At 45.5% G+C, this 16,901-nt stretch overlaps 1 protein-coding gene across 1 annotated transcript in view; it reads right to left on the bottom strand.

Annotated features, from left to right (window-relative positions):
• ATAD5 (ATPase family AAA domain containing 5) overlaps positions 1-16,901 on the bottom strand; it is a 440,833-nt gene that overhangs the window by 88,763 nt on the left and 335,169 nt on the right. The window contains exon 19 of the mRNA XM_078654387.1: positions 3,045-3,225. Coding sequence (XP_078510513.1) covers positions 3,045-3,225 — 181 coding nt within the window. The remainder of the gene's footprint in view (positions 1-3,044; positions 3,226-16,901) is intronic.

Below are 16,901 nucleotides of genomic sequence, written 5' to 3' on the forward strand. Positions count from 1 at the left end.
CTGTTTTGAACCCTGATAAACTGTGCCAGGCATGTCTCCTGAACAGTTTCCTTGTACACATCTGCCTACATGTCGTGTCTTCCACATCCAGGGCGGATTTAAGGCAGGTGTTAGCAATATTTTTGCCTTTCTATATCATGCTCTTGGCCATCTTGGGTATTACTCTGGGTGCTGGTGCTGCATTAGGCCCTGTATCACATCAGATTACTGGGGTCCGTAGCAGTTAAGCAACATGCTGCAGTTCGCTATACTCCATTATGTGACTGCTTCGCTCTCCATTTTTCTTCCCACCAGGTCAAGCCTTTTGCTTTGCCTCTGGTGGTGGCCCCATTGATGTTGGGGCATTATCTATTTTCCTTGCAGTGGAGACAATGACAGTCTGCCGGGACGTTGCTCTTTATATATTTGGGGTCCTGAGTGGAATGTTTGTACTTTTTCTCCACTCGTATTAATCCCCTTGCAGTGGCCAGTTCTCGGAAGGCCTCTTTCTCCCTGATCAAGGATGCTAGGGTACATTAGTAGGTATAGGGTTACCTTTTGCGAGGGCATTAATCTCGCGTGTAGAAAGCATGCCTCTTCCTGCTCCTCCTCAAACAGCACCTCGTAGGTGTCTGCAGCCCTTTTGATGAGGCTGTTGTAAAGAGATAGATCATTGGGTAGTGAAGGCTTTGAGGGATAGCTTTCTACCCCATTCACTGGGGACTCTGCATCGAGACCCTGCCAACATCTTTGAACAGGCTTTGTTTGTCAAACAGTACAGTTTCTTGCACCTCCTTAAGCTTGTAGAACTCCTCCTGTTCTTTATGCAGCACTCGGGGAGCCAGGGCATCCATGCCTGCTTGATCATCTTTGATATTGAAAGTTTGCTTGGGATGCTAAACTATTTTTTTCCACGAAGCAGGTCTGCCATTTTGGGCTTGAGTCTTTGCTTCTTTTGCTTGACCTGAACAACTTTGTGTGGTGTCGAGCGCTGGCAGTGTTCTCTTTTTCGGCATTGAGTCCTTGCCCATCTCTTGCGCCCTCTCAAGCTGGTGTCTACTTCATCAAAAGTCTTGACGACGAGTTACCTCTATCGGTGTCCTTTGGTCGGGACATCTGTGGCTCTTTCTGCTTGTGCTGACCCTCGGTCATCAGGTGTTTTGATGTCGAGGCCACCTTTGAGGACTTGGAGTCCGAGGGTTAAGCCTCCATGCCTTTCGGTGGTTTGGTTACCTTAAGTCTTTTCTTCTCGGCGTCCTTCGCTGCCTTCCTCAACACTTGCCTCTTTTTAGCATTGGCTGCATAGACTTTGGGGTCCAACTCTTCTCCTTGGCATTCTCCTCATCGTCGCTGGATAATCTGAGGTCTTTGAACGATTCCTGCGTCTTCTGAGAGCTCGCCATGGTGTAGTGCACAAGCTCTGAGTGTTTTTGGTACAAACTCTGCACAAGACTCGCAGTCCTAGACTTAGTGGTCATTCGGCAGGCAACAGTTGCAGACTGCCTTGGGGTCTCTTTTTGCAAATTTGTGATGGCAGTTGGGGCAAAACTTAAAAGTTTTTTTTTCATTTCATGACCCTTTTCTGCCTCTCCCCTCTTAATTCTCAGACCATGTGGTTCTTACAGGTGGGGTCCCCCATTAGGATCAAGTAGGCTCACCTTCTCCGCTTTTAGAATTTCTTGTGGTCTTCTGTGATTTTTGTTGATTTGGACTCCTCATCGTCTTCTCTGAAAAAAAATTCAGAGCTCCTCCGTCGTGCTTCCAGATCCAATGGCGGCAAAAAGAATCTGAAGATGACGAACTTGTACAGGAAGAACTTCGGGGAGAAGTCTGACATCACACAAGGGATGGATGTACCACTACCGCCGTAGACGGCGATGAATAAATAAATATATCTATCTATCTATCTCTATATATATATATATATTTTTTTTATATGAACTTCTTTGGATCCAACCACAAGATGATAGAATAACACACAGCATGTCAATCCAGAAAAGGATGTATGCAGCAAAACATAGTTGCAATGCATTCCCGAAAGTGGGGGACTGGATCAAAGATGTGATAGTCTGTAATGACTTGGATACCTATACTTCCACAAACTTCCTGACCAAAAGATATCAATTAAACAAATAATTAGGCACACAAATTTAGGAGAGAGAGTTCACATGGATACTACACCTACCGGATTATGGTTTCCTCCCTATTAATAAACAATTGCACTGGTAGTCGATAAATATCCAATGTGCTTGCATAATGTTCGGTAATTATCCTCTTCCAACTGCATTAACAACTACAAGTACCGGAAATGAATATGCGGCAGACCTACTTTTCATTCCAGCACAGTAATGCGGATGAAAATGTTAAATGAAGGTTTAGAAAACTAAGCTGCTGCTCAGAGCCAGGTGGAGGGTGACAAACAGCCGGATTACATTTTAAACTTTAACAAATAAGTCTCAATGGAATCTCATTTACAAACAGAAATGGATCAGGTCACTAGCTCAAGTACAATGGAGGAGGTTTTCCAAACAGGTAAAGGGGGAGGAGGTTTTCCAAACAGGTAAAGGGGGAGGAGCTTAGACGCTAAGCTGCATTTAAGGGCAACTATTGTAATGCACCCGCCAAGCTGACTAACTGCACAGATATTAGCATTAGCGTTACAGACTGCAGGAACATATAAGCACCAGACTCATTTTTGATTTTTCCCTTTAATTAGCAATGCTCTATTTTGCCTTTGTTGTTTAAGAAAATGAAAGCATAATGAACATCATGAGGGCGAGGACCTGAGGAGCAACCTGGAAATTGTGGAATGCAATTTTACCCACTCCATGTTCCCACCAATTGTAATTTTTATGGATCTCATGTGACAAGAAAGTATGAGGGGTATATCTGCTTCTTATTGTTTTGTTGTACTTTGTTTTATTTCAAAAATCAATAAAAACAGTAAAAGAAAAATTAAAGAGAATACAGAAATAACTCATTACTAGCACAAAAGAGAATCACCAACTTTACAGTTTCCTTTTCCAAAATACAGTAGTGGGATCCAATAAACAGCACTAACTTACCACACATTGAGAGAGCTTGGTCTTCTATATATCCACCTCCACTTTTAGCCCAATATTGAAGGAAAAGAATACTTTGCCTAATATCACAATTATTCATGTTTAACAATGTGGCTAAGTCTCTTACATCTGTCCTTAAGTTCTCAGCCAAACAAAGCACCTGTAGATAGCTGGCAACGTTGCTCTGAAAGGTAAACAATTAACAAAGTTATGCTAATATTTATGTTCAATAAAACACAAAAATGTTTCTAAAGCACATGTTGCAACCATATCTGTATCCTGGCATTGACAACAGATGTTCATTGTTACCCAACTCATTGGTAGTCTTTATAGACCTCGGAAAGACAAAAGGTCGAATGAGACCGGCATATCTAAATGCAATATCTCTGCTTCCACAAAAACAGAAGACACAGTTAAGGGTTGCAGTCCTTCAGGTACCCCATTGCACTATCTAGATCAAGGCACTGTTAATCAAGATGATCATCTAGAGACATGGCTTAACTACTTCGAATACCCAGGACTGCTCTGTACTCTCACACTGATATTTTACATCTGCGTTAGGTTCCTCCATGTGGAAAAAGGAGTGCTACACTTTACAGTAAAAATTAAAAAATCTAACAGACCAGGAGGGAAACCCGTAGTCCTTTGTTAATTATGATGCTTAAGAGACAAGACTACCCCTAGAAATCATCTGTAGAAAATACGTCTTTTGTGTGTGGTCACCCTGAATCTTTTGCTTTTTGCTGGATCATATATTTTTGCTGGCTTTAGAACTCTTTGCACTTTACTCCTGCTGACCAGCAGTAATGTGTCAATGCTTCCCTTTTAAACAAGGTAACATTGGCATATTCCTAATTGGAATTTAACTTGCCTATACCCCTTTGTACATTGTACAAAGTGTACATAGGGCTTGTAATTTAAATGTCACTAGTGGATTGCAGAACCTACTGTGCCATCCACTACAGTGACAGTGCAAAAATGGCTTCATACCTACCATTGTAGTCTGACTGCAACAGTGTAAACAATGCAATTGAACCTGTCAAAATAAACCCTTCAAACAGGTTAAAACCTCCCTTTTAAATATTAATAACTCGCCTGTACAAAGGCTTTGTAGCCCACAAGGTAGGGTGCATAGTATTTAAAAGTAGGACATGTAGAAATATAATGTTAACATGTCCTTACAGTAACTAACACTCAAAAGCTAGTTTTCACTGTGATAGGCATAGCTGTCCTGCGTAAAAAAACAAAACAAAAAAAAATAGTACAGATAAATACCCTAATACTGTATCTCATTAATGGGACTTATTGGGAAAATAACTATTAAATAGTTATTAAATAACTATTAAATAGTTATTAAAAATCTGATTCAATGATGAGGTCAGTTTTTTTTTTTTTTTTAAAACCTTTATTGTGCATGAAAAAGGACAAATACGGGCCCACAACCATCAGGCCGGCCACGATACTTTTGAGCACAAGAGCAAGCAATACAGATTCTCAGCGGCACCAGGATGGATAGCAACAATCAAGTAAGAACACTCCAAATGATTACGTGTCGCCGGGCAAACAGGAGCAGTGAAGGTTAGTTTTAAAAGTTTTTTTGTGACGTATAAAATATAAACAGTGAAGAATAGAGACCAAGGAGTACTGAGTCCGTACCGTTACTTCACAGCATGAGCAGGCAACAGCATCGTATGAAATCAACTATCAGCTAGCAGCTCAGGCAACATGGCGGATCAAAGCAAAACAGGATCGTAAACCGGCAAGTACACGCCATGCACAGCGCCACCCACTCCCCACTAACCCTTATCTAGGACCCAGGACAGAAATAGGTGAAGAAAAGCGCAGGAAAGAGAAAAAAGAAGGCCCATAGAAACGAACTGTGTAAATTAAACCCCCCCCCCACCCTACATCAATGCGGAGGCTACGGCCTACCCCCCCCCCCCGGCAGTGTGTCTGTCGCCCACTAAAGAACCCGAAATATAGGCAAAGAAAAAGGAGGAATAGAAAAAGAATTCCCTAAAACTCGAGGAGGGCCAAATTTTAAATCCCCGGCCATTAAATACTCTCCACCCTACCCACAATACCAAAATCAGAGCTTCCATGCACAGAATGAAATAGGGAGAGACATCTTAAATCGCTGCAGCACGCGTCGAGGAAGCGTCCCATCTCGGGCCCCCACCCGACCCTCAATCACAGTTCACATGAAGAAGATCACTCCTAACCCTGGCCAGATTTCAATCGTCCCCCTAAACATGGCTCCGGGAAAGAAACCGCCCCAGATGGAACAAAGGGGTAAGATGGCCGCCCTCGGCAAGAAGAAGGTCCCCATGCACAAAATGAACACCTCCAGTCACAAACAATGGCATCAATCCAGAAGAGTGCCGCTCCCAGGTCCGCCCGATGTAGCATAGAACAACGATCGAAAGCCACATCATGCCTAGCGTGTACAGTGTAGGAATTTAGTTGCATCGCCAGCAGAGCCATGAACGAGGATAAGGGTTCATTGTCCGACAATGAGAGCTGAGGCAGAATAGGAAACAGTGTAGCTTCCGCGACATGAGCTGGCGGCAGTCCTGCAGAGAATTCAGTCCCAGAATGTTGCTTCAATTGACAGTCACGCGGCAACAATGTTCCCGTTGCGATGCCGGGAGGGGCCCGGTCTATGCCGCCAGAGGGGACAGCTGACGATACACTCTCCGAACCGAGAGCGGCTGCATCCAGTTTCGCGCCGAGTGCGCGGTAACTCTCATGCCAGTCTGCCCTTAAATCGGCTAGCGCTGTAAGAATAGAGGCATGGGTGAATATAGGCGGGCGATCCAATGAATCTTTAGTGCGAAGTACAACAAAGTATTCCGTATGCCACCCGAGGCCATGGAGGGCGACCCCTTCAGGGGCCGAGATGGAGCCCATCAGTGCTGCGGAGGAGACGACCGCCATATTGAGCCCAACAAGGGGGTCACCGATCACATGAGTGAATTCCACGATAGGCAGCGGGGGTGTGATCGCACAATAAATCCTGGGCTCCGCTATGTGCATGCAATAAACCACACAAGTCCCGTCGTGGAGACCCAACCAGGCATTAAAGCAAAGGCGAGCTGCAGCGTCCTGCGTCCCAACAAAGAACAGAATAGCGCGGCTCACCTCAACGCCGCTCTGAGAGGGAGTAGCGATGTAGACCCACAGTCGGTCGATTCACGCTTCCCCAGGAGAGAGCAGAGCGGGCGTCTTAACAGGCGATGGATCGTGGCGGGGAACAGCAGTCACACCACCCGGCGGAAGGGTCCAAGGAGTTCCGGCCGTCTCCGGCTGTGCACATCGATCCGGGGCATTGATCCAGGGCTCGGCACCGGTCATCGGGTGAACACGCCAGTACAACCATCAATCGGGCAGGTAGGGACACCGGAGAAACGCCCCCGGTAACAGCGCGCTTCCCTCGTCCTTTCGCGGCAGCGCTGTAACAGGATAGAAATCAGGATAGGGCCGCTAAAGGCACAGGCTCGGGGAGCCGGGCGATTACACGTCCGTCTCCGCCGCCATCTTGGCTCCTCCTGATGAGGTCAGTTCTTAATAAATATTAAGGAAATATAACTTTTAAAAAGGTGCCTTTTCCCTGCCTGAAGTTCAAGAAGGCTAATTTGTATTTGCTCTCCAGTTTCCCCCCGCCAGTTATTAGCATTTGAATAGGTGTGACATGTCTCCCAGGAGCAAACAATAGGCTGATCTATAGGGGCAGAGATGATGCCTCTGAACCTCACAGACTATGCAGAGTGGGGTCTGCAGGCATCCTTTTTAATACTACAATATCAAAACCTGCTTCATAGGTCTGCTGCGTTACATATAACAATTGTTGCACACTTGAAATGAAAGGGATAGGATGCCAAGACAATTGTGTTCCCACTGTGTCGTTGCTAAAGAAGCCTGCTATTGTTCTACCATACTTCTGTCAGGTTTATTGTGGGAACAGTCGCTGTACCAAACTGGATTTTAGTGTTAGAAGTGGAAGAACATACTTCCCACACAAACCATCAGCTCCAAAGTTTAGGGTGGACTAAGACTTTTGCAATCTTGCAGAATGAATTACTCTAGTTTTCAAATTTGTTTTAGGATTTTACTGCTCGGCATTTTGACTTCATTAATGTTTTTGTACTGCATACATGTTTTACACATTGCCCTAAATTAAGCCTGTCTGCTCTGTGCCACAGCCACCAAGGGTATTGGGCTCAGGCTTATTTTGGTTACTAAGAGGGTTAAGCCACCTACACAAAGTAATCGAATTACTTACAGCTCCTACTACGATCTTACTTAGCGCAGGTATGCACAAATTCAATTCTTTAGTGTAGCACACATACATTGCATACAAAAGCAACACGCTCCATATGAAAAAGACATGTATTAATTTTGCCTTTGAAAAACATTGTACAAAAGTGCAAATAGAGCTAAGAAGTGCTAGGTGCCCAAACGCCGATTAGGACGCAATGTCATTAAAAACTACATGCACAAGATTCTGAAAGATTGACAAGCGGCCAATGTCAACTAATTTAATAAGTGGACCAGGTACTAATATATACCTACCTGCCTGATACACTCTATCATCGATTAGGATGACCATTTTTGACTTACCCTATTGGCCACTTGCAATTATTATTTCATACACCTTTGGACTTTATGGCGGGTTCAGAAGAGAGTAACAAAGTTGTGGTCAAATAAGACACTCTCTAAACCATATTTGTCAGACCAAAAGTGTCTGACAAGTATCAGCTTGGAGTTTCAGCATCTCCTGCACTTCAGAAGCATCTCATGAAGCTGGGAAAACGGAGTAAAAACAAATATTTTTGAAGGAGGAGAAACCTTCCAAAGACTCAATAGCCCCATACTCATCAAATGTAAATTCTAGTAAGTGAGGATTGTTCCCAATTGCAAAAGGTCTATTCACAAGAAGAACCAGTTCCGGAAGCTAGTCTTTCAATTCATCTCCCACTAAGGGAGGATCTTGTTGCAGCACTCTGAAAGAGTCTTGCTCCATATTCCCGATCTCCTAAAGATGGGACACTTCAAGGGAAACATAGCTGTTGAGGCACCACTACAAAAATCAAACTGCTAATTTTCAAAGAGGAAAGTCAAACTGAACAGTGAAGTATTTATGAGGATATCAACAACCTCCTCTAGGTAGCGGGGAACACAAATATGTTGGAGATCCAGATCACCGATTTATGTGTAGAAAAGTCCAGACCCAGGAGTCTGATGATGCCAGCAATAAGCTGCCCCATGTTCTGACAGCTGTCCATGATCGGGGACAATACAGGAATCTAGGGGTACATCCAATAATTTACTACTTGCCAAGAGGAGCAGCAGAGGAAGGTGCAACAGGTTCCACATTTTCTGACAACAGAAACTCACAAAGTCTGCTGGTGGATGAATCCTTAAGAGTGGACACTGGTCCAGAGGCTTTTTTTGTACTATCTTCTTTAAAAAAAATCTAGGCAGAGCAGACTTCACTGAATGCTGCAGTAAGGAACAAATGCATCACAGGCTTCAGTAGGCCAGAGGACAGTTTAGAGTTTTATATAGCGCGAACTAGACCCGAGACATAGGGTGGCACAAGAGGTCTTGATGTCGTCATATGGTGTAAATTGTAATCGGATATTTATTTATATAGCACTTACGACACAGATTCTCAGCCATCACCGATGTACTGGTAGTCTCTGTTGATATTGATATGTTTAGCTTGGTTGCACTCTAACTAGGACTTCATTGAAAAAGCTAATGTCATCCACTGGACAGACTTGAAAAGAAAAAATGTCAGCAGGTATCGGATTCTTGAAGGAAGAATGGTGAGAGGAATGAGATGACCAAGAAAATGAGCATCTGTGGCTACAATAACTATGTGAGCTAGATATGTGTAGGAATACCTGGAACATGGGGAGTGTGAACATCAGCTTTTGCGAGATTGAGTTCTGGGGATGGTCCTGTAAGGACTAGTTAGTCTTGAAGAATCAGGTGTAGGTTGCGATACCACTGGTGACTTAGGCAGATGCTGAGATGTCAAATGAACTGGCAATACAGGAGGTACTGACAAAAACAAGGGGGAGGGGGCGTTGATGTCCAGCAGGGGAGTTAATTTAATAAAATATCTACTTGTCCATGGGGCATGTTGCTTCATAAATCTACTTGTCCTGTAACATAATCCACTTGTCCCTTTTGTTATATGTAATACAGAGACAACTTATGGCAGCAATCTCATTATATAAGAGCTCTGATATAGCCTCTCTGATTATGCCAGGGCTCATATCACTATAGAGTTTGAATACGAACCATTCCCTTAAGTTGCCACATTTCCGCAGATCTGCATACTGGGGCTGAAGGTAGTGGTGAGAAATAGTTCCAGAGTCTGTGCAAACTTACTAACATGCATGTTTTAAAGACTTTCCCTCTTCTCTAATCTTTTCCTATACCGAGAAAGGTTGGAACTTTACTCATGACAATGACAGATGTGAAACTGCTTCCAGGTTTGGGAAAAAAAGTGGTTGGAGGGAAAGTGAACTTGTAAACACTCAGATATTCGCGTGAGCAAATCTAGACAAGCATATTTGCTCATGTTAAAATGCAGTTCACAAACATTTTCTAGGAGTACTATTTCTTAGCCTACTTCTGTAAACTCTTGTGAATTCACGAAAATGTTGTATAACTGCACTTAATGCAAGGACCTATACCATGGGTGCACTTTTGAGACTTTTCTTTAATAATTGGGCCCCTAATTAGGTCTGGCGTTGACCATGATTTTTTTGTGTAAAGTCTCTCTATCGGCTGGCTTCACTGTGAGTGACATAATTCTGCTCTTTTACAAGGAGCATATCGGCACACAGCGAAATTTTGTTCAGTGCCACAAACTACTGTGGAAATGTGTACTTTGTTTAGACCAAAAACAAATATTGTTTTTGCCAATGCTTGTTATAATGGTGAGGGTCCAGTAGCTCCCACACCAACAAGGTTTTACAAAAACCATGCCAAAACAGTCACACTGACAAAACCAAAAGGCTGACCACCAATTTAAAATTTGCTGGCTTTGCCAATGATTGTTTATATTTTCCAATAATCTTATTCAATCAGGGAATTTTGTAAGCAAGCTACTCACCCTATAGGGTCTCAAGGTGCCGGGAGGAGGTTGGGGGGGGCGGCTAGGTCAGCAGTGCTGTTCACTCGAAGAGCCAGGTCTTGAGAGTGTTCCTGAAGGTGTTCAGGGAGGGGGGCGCGTCTGATGTGTGTCGGGAGCTCGTTCCAGGTCTAGGCCGTGACTTAGAAGAAGGATCTTCCTCCTGCTTTCGCTCTGTGGATGCGAGGGGTTTCAGCGAGGAGGAGGTTGGCTGATCGGACATTTCTTTTGGGTACGTGGAGGGTGACTATCAGGGAGGTATTTGGGTCCGGTGTTGTGTAGGCATTTGTAGGTGTGGGTGAGGATCTCGAAGGTGACTCTTCTCCACAGGGGGCCAGTGTTGGCTGATGTGCTTGTGTCGAGGGATGCAGAGGAAGAGTCTGGCGGCAGTGTTCTGTATCGTTTGGAGTTTGCGTAGTAGAATTTTGTTTATGCCGGCATAGAGTGCGTTTCCATAGTCCAGCCTGCTGGTGCGGAGTGCGTGGGTGACTGTCTTCCTTGACTTGGGGAGGGGGGTTCCATTTGAACATCCTACGCAGGGTGTTGAAGCAGCTGGAGGCGACGGCGTTGACCTCTCGGTTCATAGAGAGGGATGAGTGGAGTACAATGTTGATGTTTGTGGCATGGTCCGTGGGGGTTGATGGGCTGCCGAGGGTTGTGGGCCACCAGGTGTTGTTCCATGTTGAGGGGGTGGTGACGAGGACTTCTGTCTTCTTGGAGTTGAGCTTTAGGCAGCTGTTGCTCATCCAGGCTGCGATGTCCTGCATTCCTTTCTGGAGGTTGAGTTTGGTGGGGGTGGGGTTCTTGGTGAAGGAGAGAATGAGTTGGGTGTCATCAGCATAGGATACAATCCTGAGGCAGTGTTGTCGGGCGATGGTGGCCATGTAGATCTTGAAGAGGGTTGGGCTGAAAGATGACCCCTGTGGGACTCCGCAGGTGATTTCCGAGGGATCGGAGATGAAGGGCAGCAGTCTGATCCTTTGGCTTCTGCCGGTGAGGAATGAGCTGATTCAGTCGAGGGAGGTTCCTTGTCGTGTAGTCTGGCTACGAGTGTGCGATGGGAGACAGTGTCGAAAGCTGCTGATAGGTCGAGTAGGATCAGGGCTGCGGTGTGACCTTGGTCGAGGAGCGTGTGGATATAGTCTGTGGCAGCGAGTAGGGCGGTCTCTGTGCTGTGGTTGCTTCAGAATCCAGATTGAGATGGGTCAAGGACAGCGTTGTCTTTGATGAATATTGTCAGTTCGGCGTTGACTGTTTTCTCCGCGACTTTGGCGGCAAAAGGGAGAAGCAAGATGGGCCGGTAGTTTTTTAGGTCAGTGGGATCGGCTGAGGGCTTCTTCAGCAGGGGGCGGACTTCTGCGCGTTTTCAATCATCTGCGAAGGTGCCTGTTTCGAAGGTGGTGTAAATGGTGGGTTGGAGTTCGGGTACAATGGCGGTGGCGGCTCTGTGGTAGATATGTCGTGGGCAGGGGTCAGTGGGGGCCCCTAAGTGGATGCTTTTCATGGTTGAGGCGGCCTCTTCGGCCCTGATCGGAGTCCAGGAGAAAATGATGGGCTGGGGGGGGGGGGGGGGGGGGGGGGGGGGTTGGCTGTAGAGTCGGGCGTGTAGTCGACAAAGTTGTCGTACAGGTTTTTTATCTTCAGGTGGAAGTAGGATCCAAACTTAACGCAGAGGTCTTGGGATGGATGGGGTGATGTCCGTGGCTTCACTGCGGGGATTGATGAATTCCTGGATGACACTGAAAAGTTCCTTTCGAGTTGACGAGGCTATTGTGGATGAAGGTCCTTTTGGTGGTTCTGATTTGGTGGTGGTAGTCCGTCATGGCATCCTTGTAGGTGGTGTCATTTCCAGGTGTCTTACTGTTTCTCCAGTTCTTCTCCAGGCGTCTGCAGGTGCACCTGGCTTCTTGGAGGCCGGTGGTAACCCAGGCAGCTTTCCTGGGGTGGTGTTTGTCAGGGTTGCGTAGTGGGCGAGTTTGTCTATGCAGTTGGAGATCCAAGTGTGGCATTCCCTGGCTGCGACATTGGCGTCGGACACCGTGGTGTGGTTGTCTCGGTTAAGAGTGGAGTTGAGTTTCTAGTCAGTGACTTTGCTCCAGTTCCTACGCGGTGGGCGTGGGGCTGGTTTGGGTGCCTTGGGTTTGTTGACAAGGAAGTGTACGCAGTGGTGGTCGGTTCATGGGGGTTGCTTTTGCAGCTGAAGTGGACGCTGTTTCCTCCTTCGAAGATGGGGTCGATGGTGTGTTCAGCCCTGTGGGTCAGTGTGATTACGAGTTGTTTGAGTCCAATGGCGGCGAGGTTGTCACGGAAGGTGGTGGGGTTGTCAAAGTTAAAATTCAGTTCTCCAATTAGTATGTAGTTCATTGAGGCGATGGCGTGGGGGTGATGAGGTCGGTGATGGTGGGGGCCGGGGGGTTTGTAGGCAAGGGTGCCACGTAGTGTGGAGATGAGGCGGGTCTGAAGCTGGAAGTGCAGGTTTTCGGCGGAGGGGAAGGTATACCTTGGGGTGGTGAGGTGGAGGGTATTCTTGTGAACGACGGAGACCTCCACCCGGGTGGTTGGGGCGGTCCTTCCTCTGGCTCTTGTATCCGTCCGGGATGGCGGTGGTGATATCAGAGGTGAGAGTCAAGTAGGTTCCAGATCTCCACAGCATGTCTGTGCATGGAGCGCACGTAGAGGAGGATGCATCTTAGAGCGTCGGCGGTGTTGGCAGCCGCAGTGGTGGTGAAGGTCTGACGGCAGTGCAGCAAGAGAACTGGCCGTGGGTCCTGTTTGGCGTGGCCTGTTGGCAGTCGCTGTGTCTTCTGGGGTGGAGGGCAAGGATGACGGCTGTGTTGTAGCGGTGGGTCATTCGAGATCCAGAGTCCCTGGTCCTGGTCGTGGACGGGCTTGCCTTTGGCACGGCGCGTAGCGCAGCAGAAACTGGTTACACTAATTTTCATTATGAATCTTAAAGAAATAGTACCTAAAAGCTTACAGCAGTTTAGCTAAATGTTTTTTTCCTGCTTGCATTTTTTGTGAAGACTTTATTTTGAAAGCAAAGACTCCTCAATCTTGCTTTCAAGCTTCTGCAAATATTTGCATTCAATCAGCACCCTTGTTTGGTATGCATACTTGTCTTCTTAATAGAGAGGGACATAGAGCAGAAAACGCAGGTCCATTACCCGTGGTCCCAAAAATGCATATGAAACACACTGAAGGGTAACTTTCCTATGGAAGGAGGCCGGCCTATTAGGCTACGGATTGCATTGGAGCAGAGATAGAGAAGTAGGGATGGCTCATCTAAGATAGATGAGTCTCAGGGTGGATATTATTGTTAGTGGGAAAATTCCTCAAATTTGAAGAGCTGACCTCACACACCCGTTAAGGTGTCATTACAATATGCTCGCCATTGAGAGCTGGGAAACCGCCAGGGAAAATAAAAAACTGTCCATGTAGAGCCCTCCATCGATTGTGACGCCTAGTTTGAAGTAGACACTTAGGGTACCATGCCCTTGTGGGTTTCCGTATGTAGGCATGACAGCAAGACCAGTGAAGACATGTATTAATGAACATCGCAGCATGATAGGCTGCAAAGAAAAATGTGCTCACACTTTCTTGAGTCTAGCCACATGCCGGACAGTCTGAGGTGAACCATCATTAAAGCACATCCTGGGTCTAAATAATGACATACCTTAGTCTGAATGCGTTACGTTGGTCACACCAGCCCTCTACTCCTGGAGAGGCCAGTATTTTCAGTGTCCTACACCCTTAATCCACCTTTCGCAGCATTTATCATGATACAATGACTCCTCTATTACTACACCTAGGGTGGTTTGTCACTGCTCCTACAACAGGGGTATCCATTCAGTACCCCTTCACGCATTAACCCAGAAGGAGTTTTGATTGATTGCTACACCTGACTCAGTTGAAAGTCCTCTTCAGCTGCTCAGTCTCTATTGAGAATTATAGTGCGTAGCATCTTTTCTAACAAATCTTTTGTGCCAGCTGCGTAACCTCTAAGGTGTAGTCAGTCCCATGCTATAATAGAAGGACCTGACATCCATATTATGACCTTTCACATCATTCTCGCCGCATAGTAGGAAGCTCAGTTCATCTCTTTACCATGGACACAATACCCCCAATACCAGATTGTACATAGATTCATCCAAGAAGTGTCACTAAGTTTATTTTGACATAACTTGTTTGCTGCCAATATCTTTATATTTGATTACCTTTTTGTTCCAATTTACACCCCATCCTTTTTGGTTCTGGGTGACCTCTGCACCACTCCAAGATGGCCACCATTTACAGAGTGCTATACCCCCTTGAAACCAAATCACATCCGCCTTCCGGTCTGCTTCCCAGGTTGGAAAGGCATGTGGTTCGAATTTACCTGATCGCTATATAACCGAGCCACCGCGGCCAATACTTCACCGTCGATAGCAGACGTGGGTAGGTGCGATTGCCACACACTACCTAGGTTCACTAGTACCTATCCTTTACGCTTTACCCTTTTTTAACGGAGGACATGCCCCTGCATGTGTCATCACTGGTCTGTCTTGTTAGAGCTTTCTACTTCAGCTTTAGGTAACCCTCAGTTACACCTGCTATCCCCCGTAGAGGCCCTTCCCTCAATCTTTTGGGGGTAAACAAGACTATTCAAACTACTTTTGTCATATATTTCCATTTGTACATGCACTGAGGTTTGTAACATGCTGTGGGGAAGCGATTAATATTTTCCAACTAACAATAATATGCCCTAACTGCTTCAGCACTTTGATAGTGAACCCCAGTGAATGCAGGAGGTTTGCCATGGTCTGGAGGTGGGAGTAGACAGCCCAGTGCTAGCCCACCTTCAGCAACCAGTCGTTGAGACAGAGGAAGACTGGCACACCCTGATTTGTGCAGATGAGCTGCGACCAGCTCAATCACCATGGTGAACATCCGAGGGGCTCTGGTATGGCCAATAGGGAGCATGGTGAACTGAAAATGCTTGTGGCCAACCGTAAACCGCAGGTAGCACAGATGGGCAGGCAGGACTGGGATGTGAAAATAGGCGTCCAGCAAGTCAAATGCTACCGTGCAGTCTCCCGGGTCCAGGGCAGACAGGACCTGAGCTAATGTGAGCATCCAGAGTTTTTACTTTTTGAGGAAGTAGTTTAGGTCTTGTAGGTCTAGGATAGGATGAAGCCCCCTGTCCTTTTTCTGGACCAGAAAATAGCAGAAATAACCACAGTATACTTCTGGTGCCAGAACCACCCTCTTTATGGCTGCCCTGGCCAAGAGAGTCATAACTTCCTTCTGGAGCAAATTCAAACGGTTGTAGATTGGCAGCAAGGAGGAAACTCAAAGGGATTGATTAGACCCTTCGGACAATATGGAGGACCCACCTGTCTGATGTAATATTTTGCCAGTGGTGGAGGTGACTGCAGATCCTGCCACCAACTGGCCGCATGGTCTGGAAGTGCGAGACTAGGAAGGTTTGGCTACTGAAGCTGCTGGAGGTTGGGGTAGGTGGAGTGTGACGGGACCTTTGCTCTGGCCACCCGATCCACGTCGGAACAAGCTGCACCCTTTGCCGCACAAGGGTTGTGGAACTTGCATGGCTCTGTGGCTGGGATATGGCTGGTGTGGATGAAAGCCCCTTCTGTAGCTGCGAAAGGCAGACTGAGGATGTCAGCCATTGAGAGGCCCATGGACTTGTCCGTAGCCCATGAGTTCTTAAAGCGCTTCAGCACAGTTTCTGCCTGGTATCCAAAGAGACGGGAGCCATCAAAGGGCATGTCCATGAGCAAGACCTGAACATTCCCCTGAAAGTCAGATGTTCTCAGCAAGGAGTGGTGTCTAACAGCCTCCATGAATTAAATCGCTCTGCGAGTGAGTCAGTTGTGTCTAAACCACACCTAATAAGCAACATACACAAAAATTGCCCCCACCTCAATGAGTTACTCTTTGGGGACTAAATAACCAAAGCAATTGGATCTAGTCCAGTATATTTATTTATACCTTTTTTTGGAATATTATTAAAAGATTTTTGAATGGCAAAGAAAGAAAACACAATGCACAAAATCACAAACAAATTATAAACAATTTACAAATTTTTTTTCTAAACAATTAATTTTTCTAAACAGTTAACAATACATACTATCAAAATATACGAAAGAAAAACATCAAGTGTTACATCCAACAAAACAATTCACAATGCAATATCACAGTTTTTGCAATGTATTAAACCATTATTATGGATTTGGCAAATCCAGCAAGAGCTAATTACAACAATTAGCGTGTTGAAAAATAGAATTGTCACATGCTTGTGCGCTCTTATAACTGAATCGGCCTTCTTCATGAAAATCTCGTTTTGATTATGAAATGGTTTAATACATTGCAAAAACTGTGATATTGCATTGTGAATTCTTTTGTTGGATGTAACACTTGATGTTTTTCTTTCGTATATTTTGATAGTATGTATTGTTAACTGTTTAGAAAAATTAATTGTTTAGAATTTTTTTTTGTAAATTGTTTATAATTTGTTTGTGATTTTGTGCATTGTGTTTTCTTTCTTTGCCATTCAAAAATCTTTTAATAATATTCCAAAAAAAGGTATAAATAAATATACTGGACTAGATCCAATTGCTTTGGTTATTTAGCCCCCAAAGAGTAACTCATTGAGGTGGGGGCAATTTTTGTGTATGTTGCTTATTAGGGTCTAGCCCTCCCTCAGTCCCACT

The sequence above is a fragment of the Lissotriton helveticus genome, chromosome 7 (assembly GCF_964261635.1).
Source record: "Lissotriton helveticus chromosome 7, aLisHel1.1, whole genome shotgun sequence".
In the NCBI taxonomy this organism is placed as follows: Eukaryota; Metazoa; Chordata; class Amphibia; order Caudata; family Salamandridae; genus Lissotriton; species Lissotriton helveticus.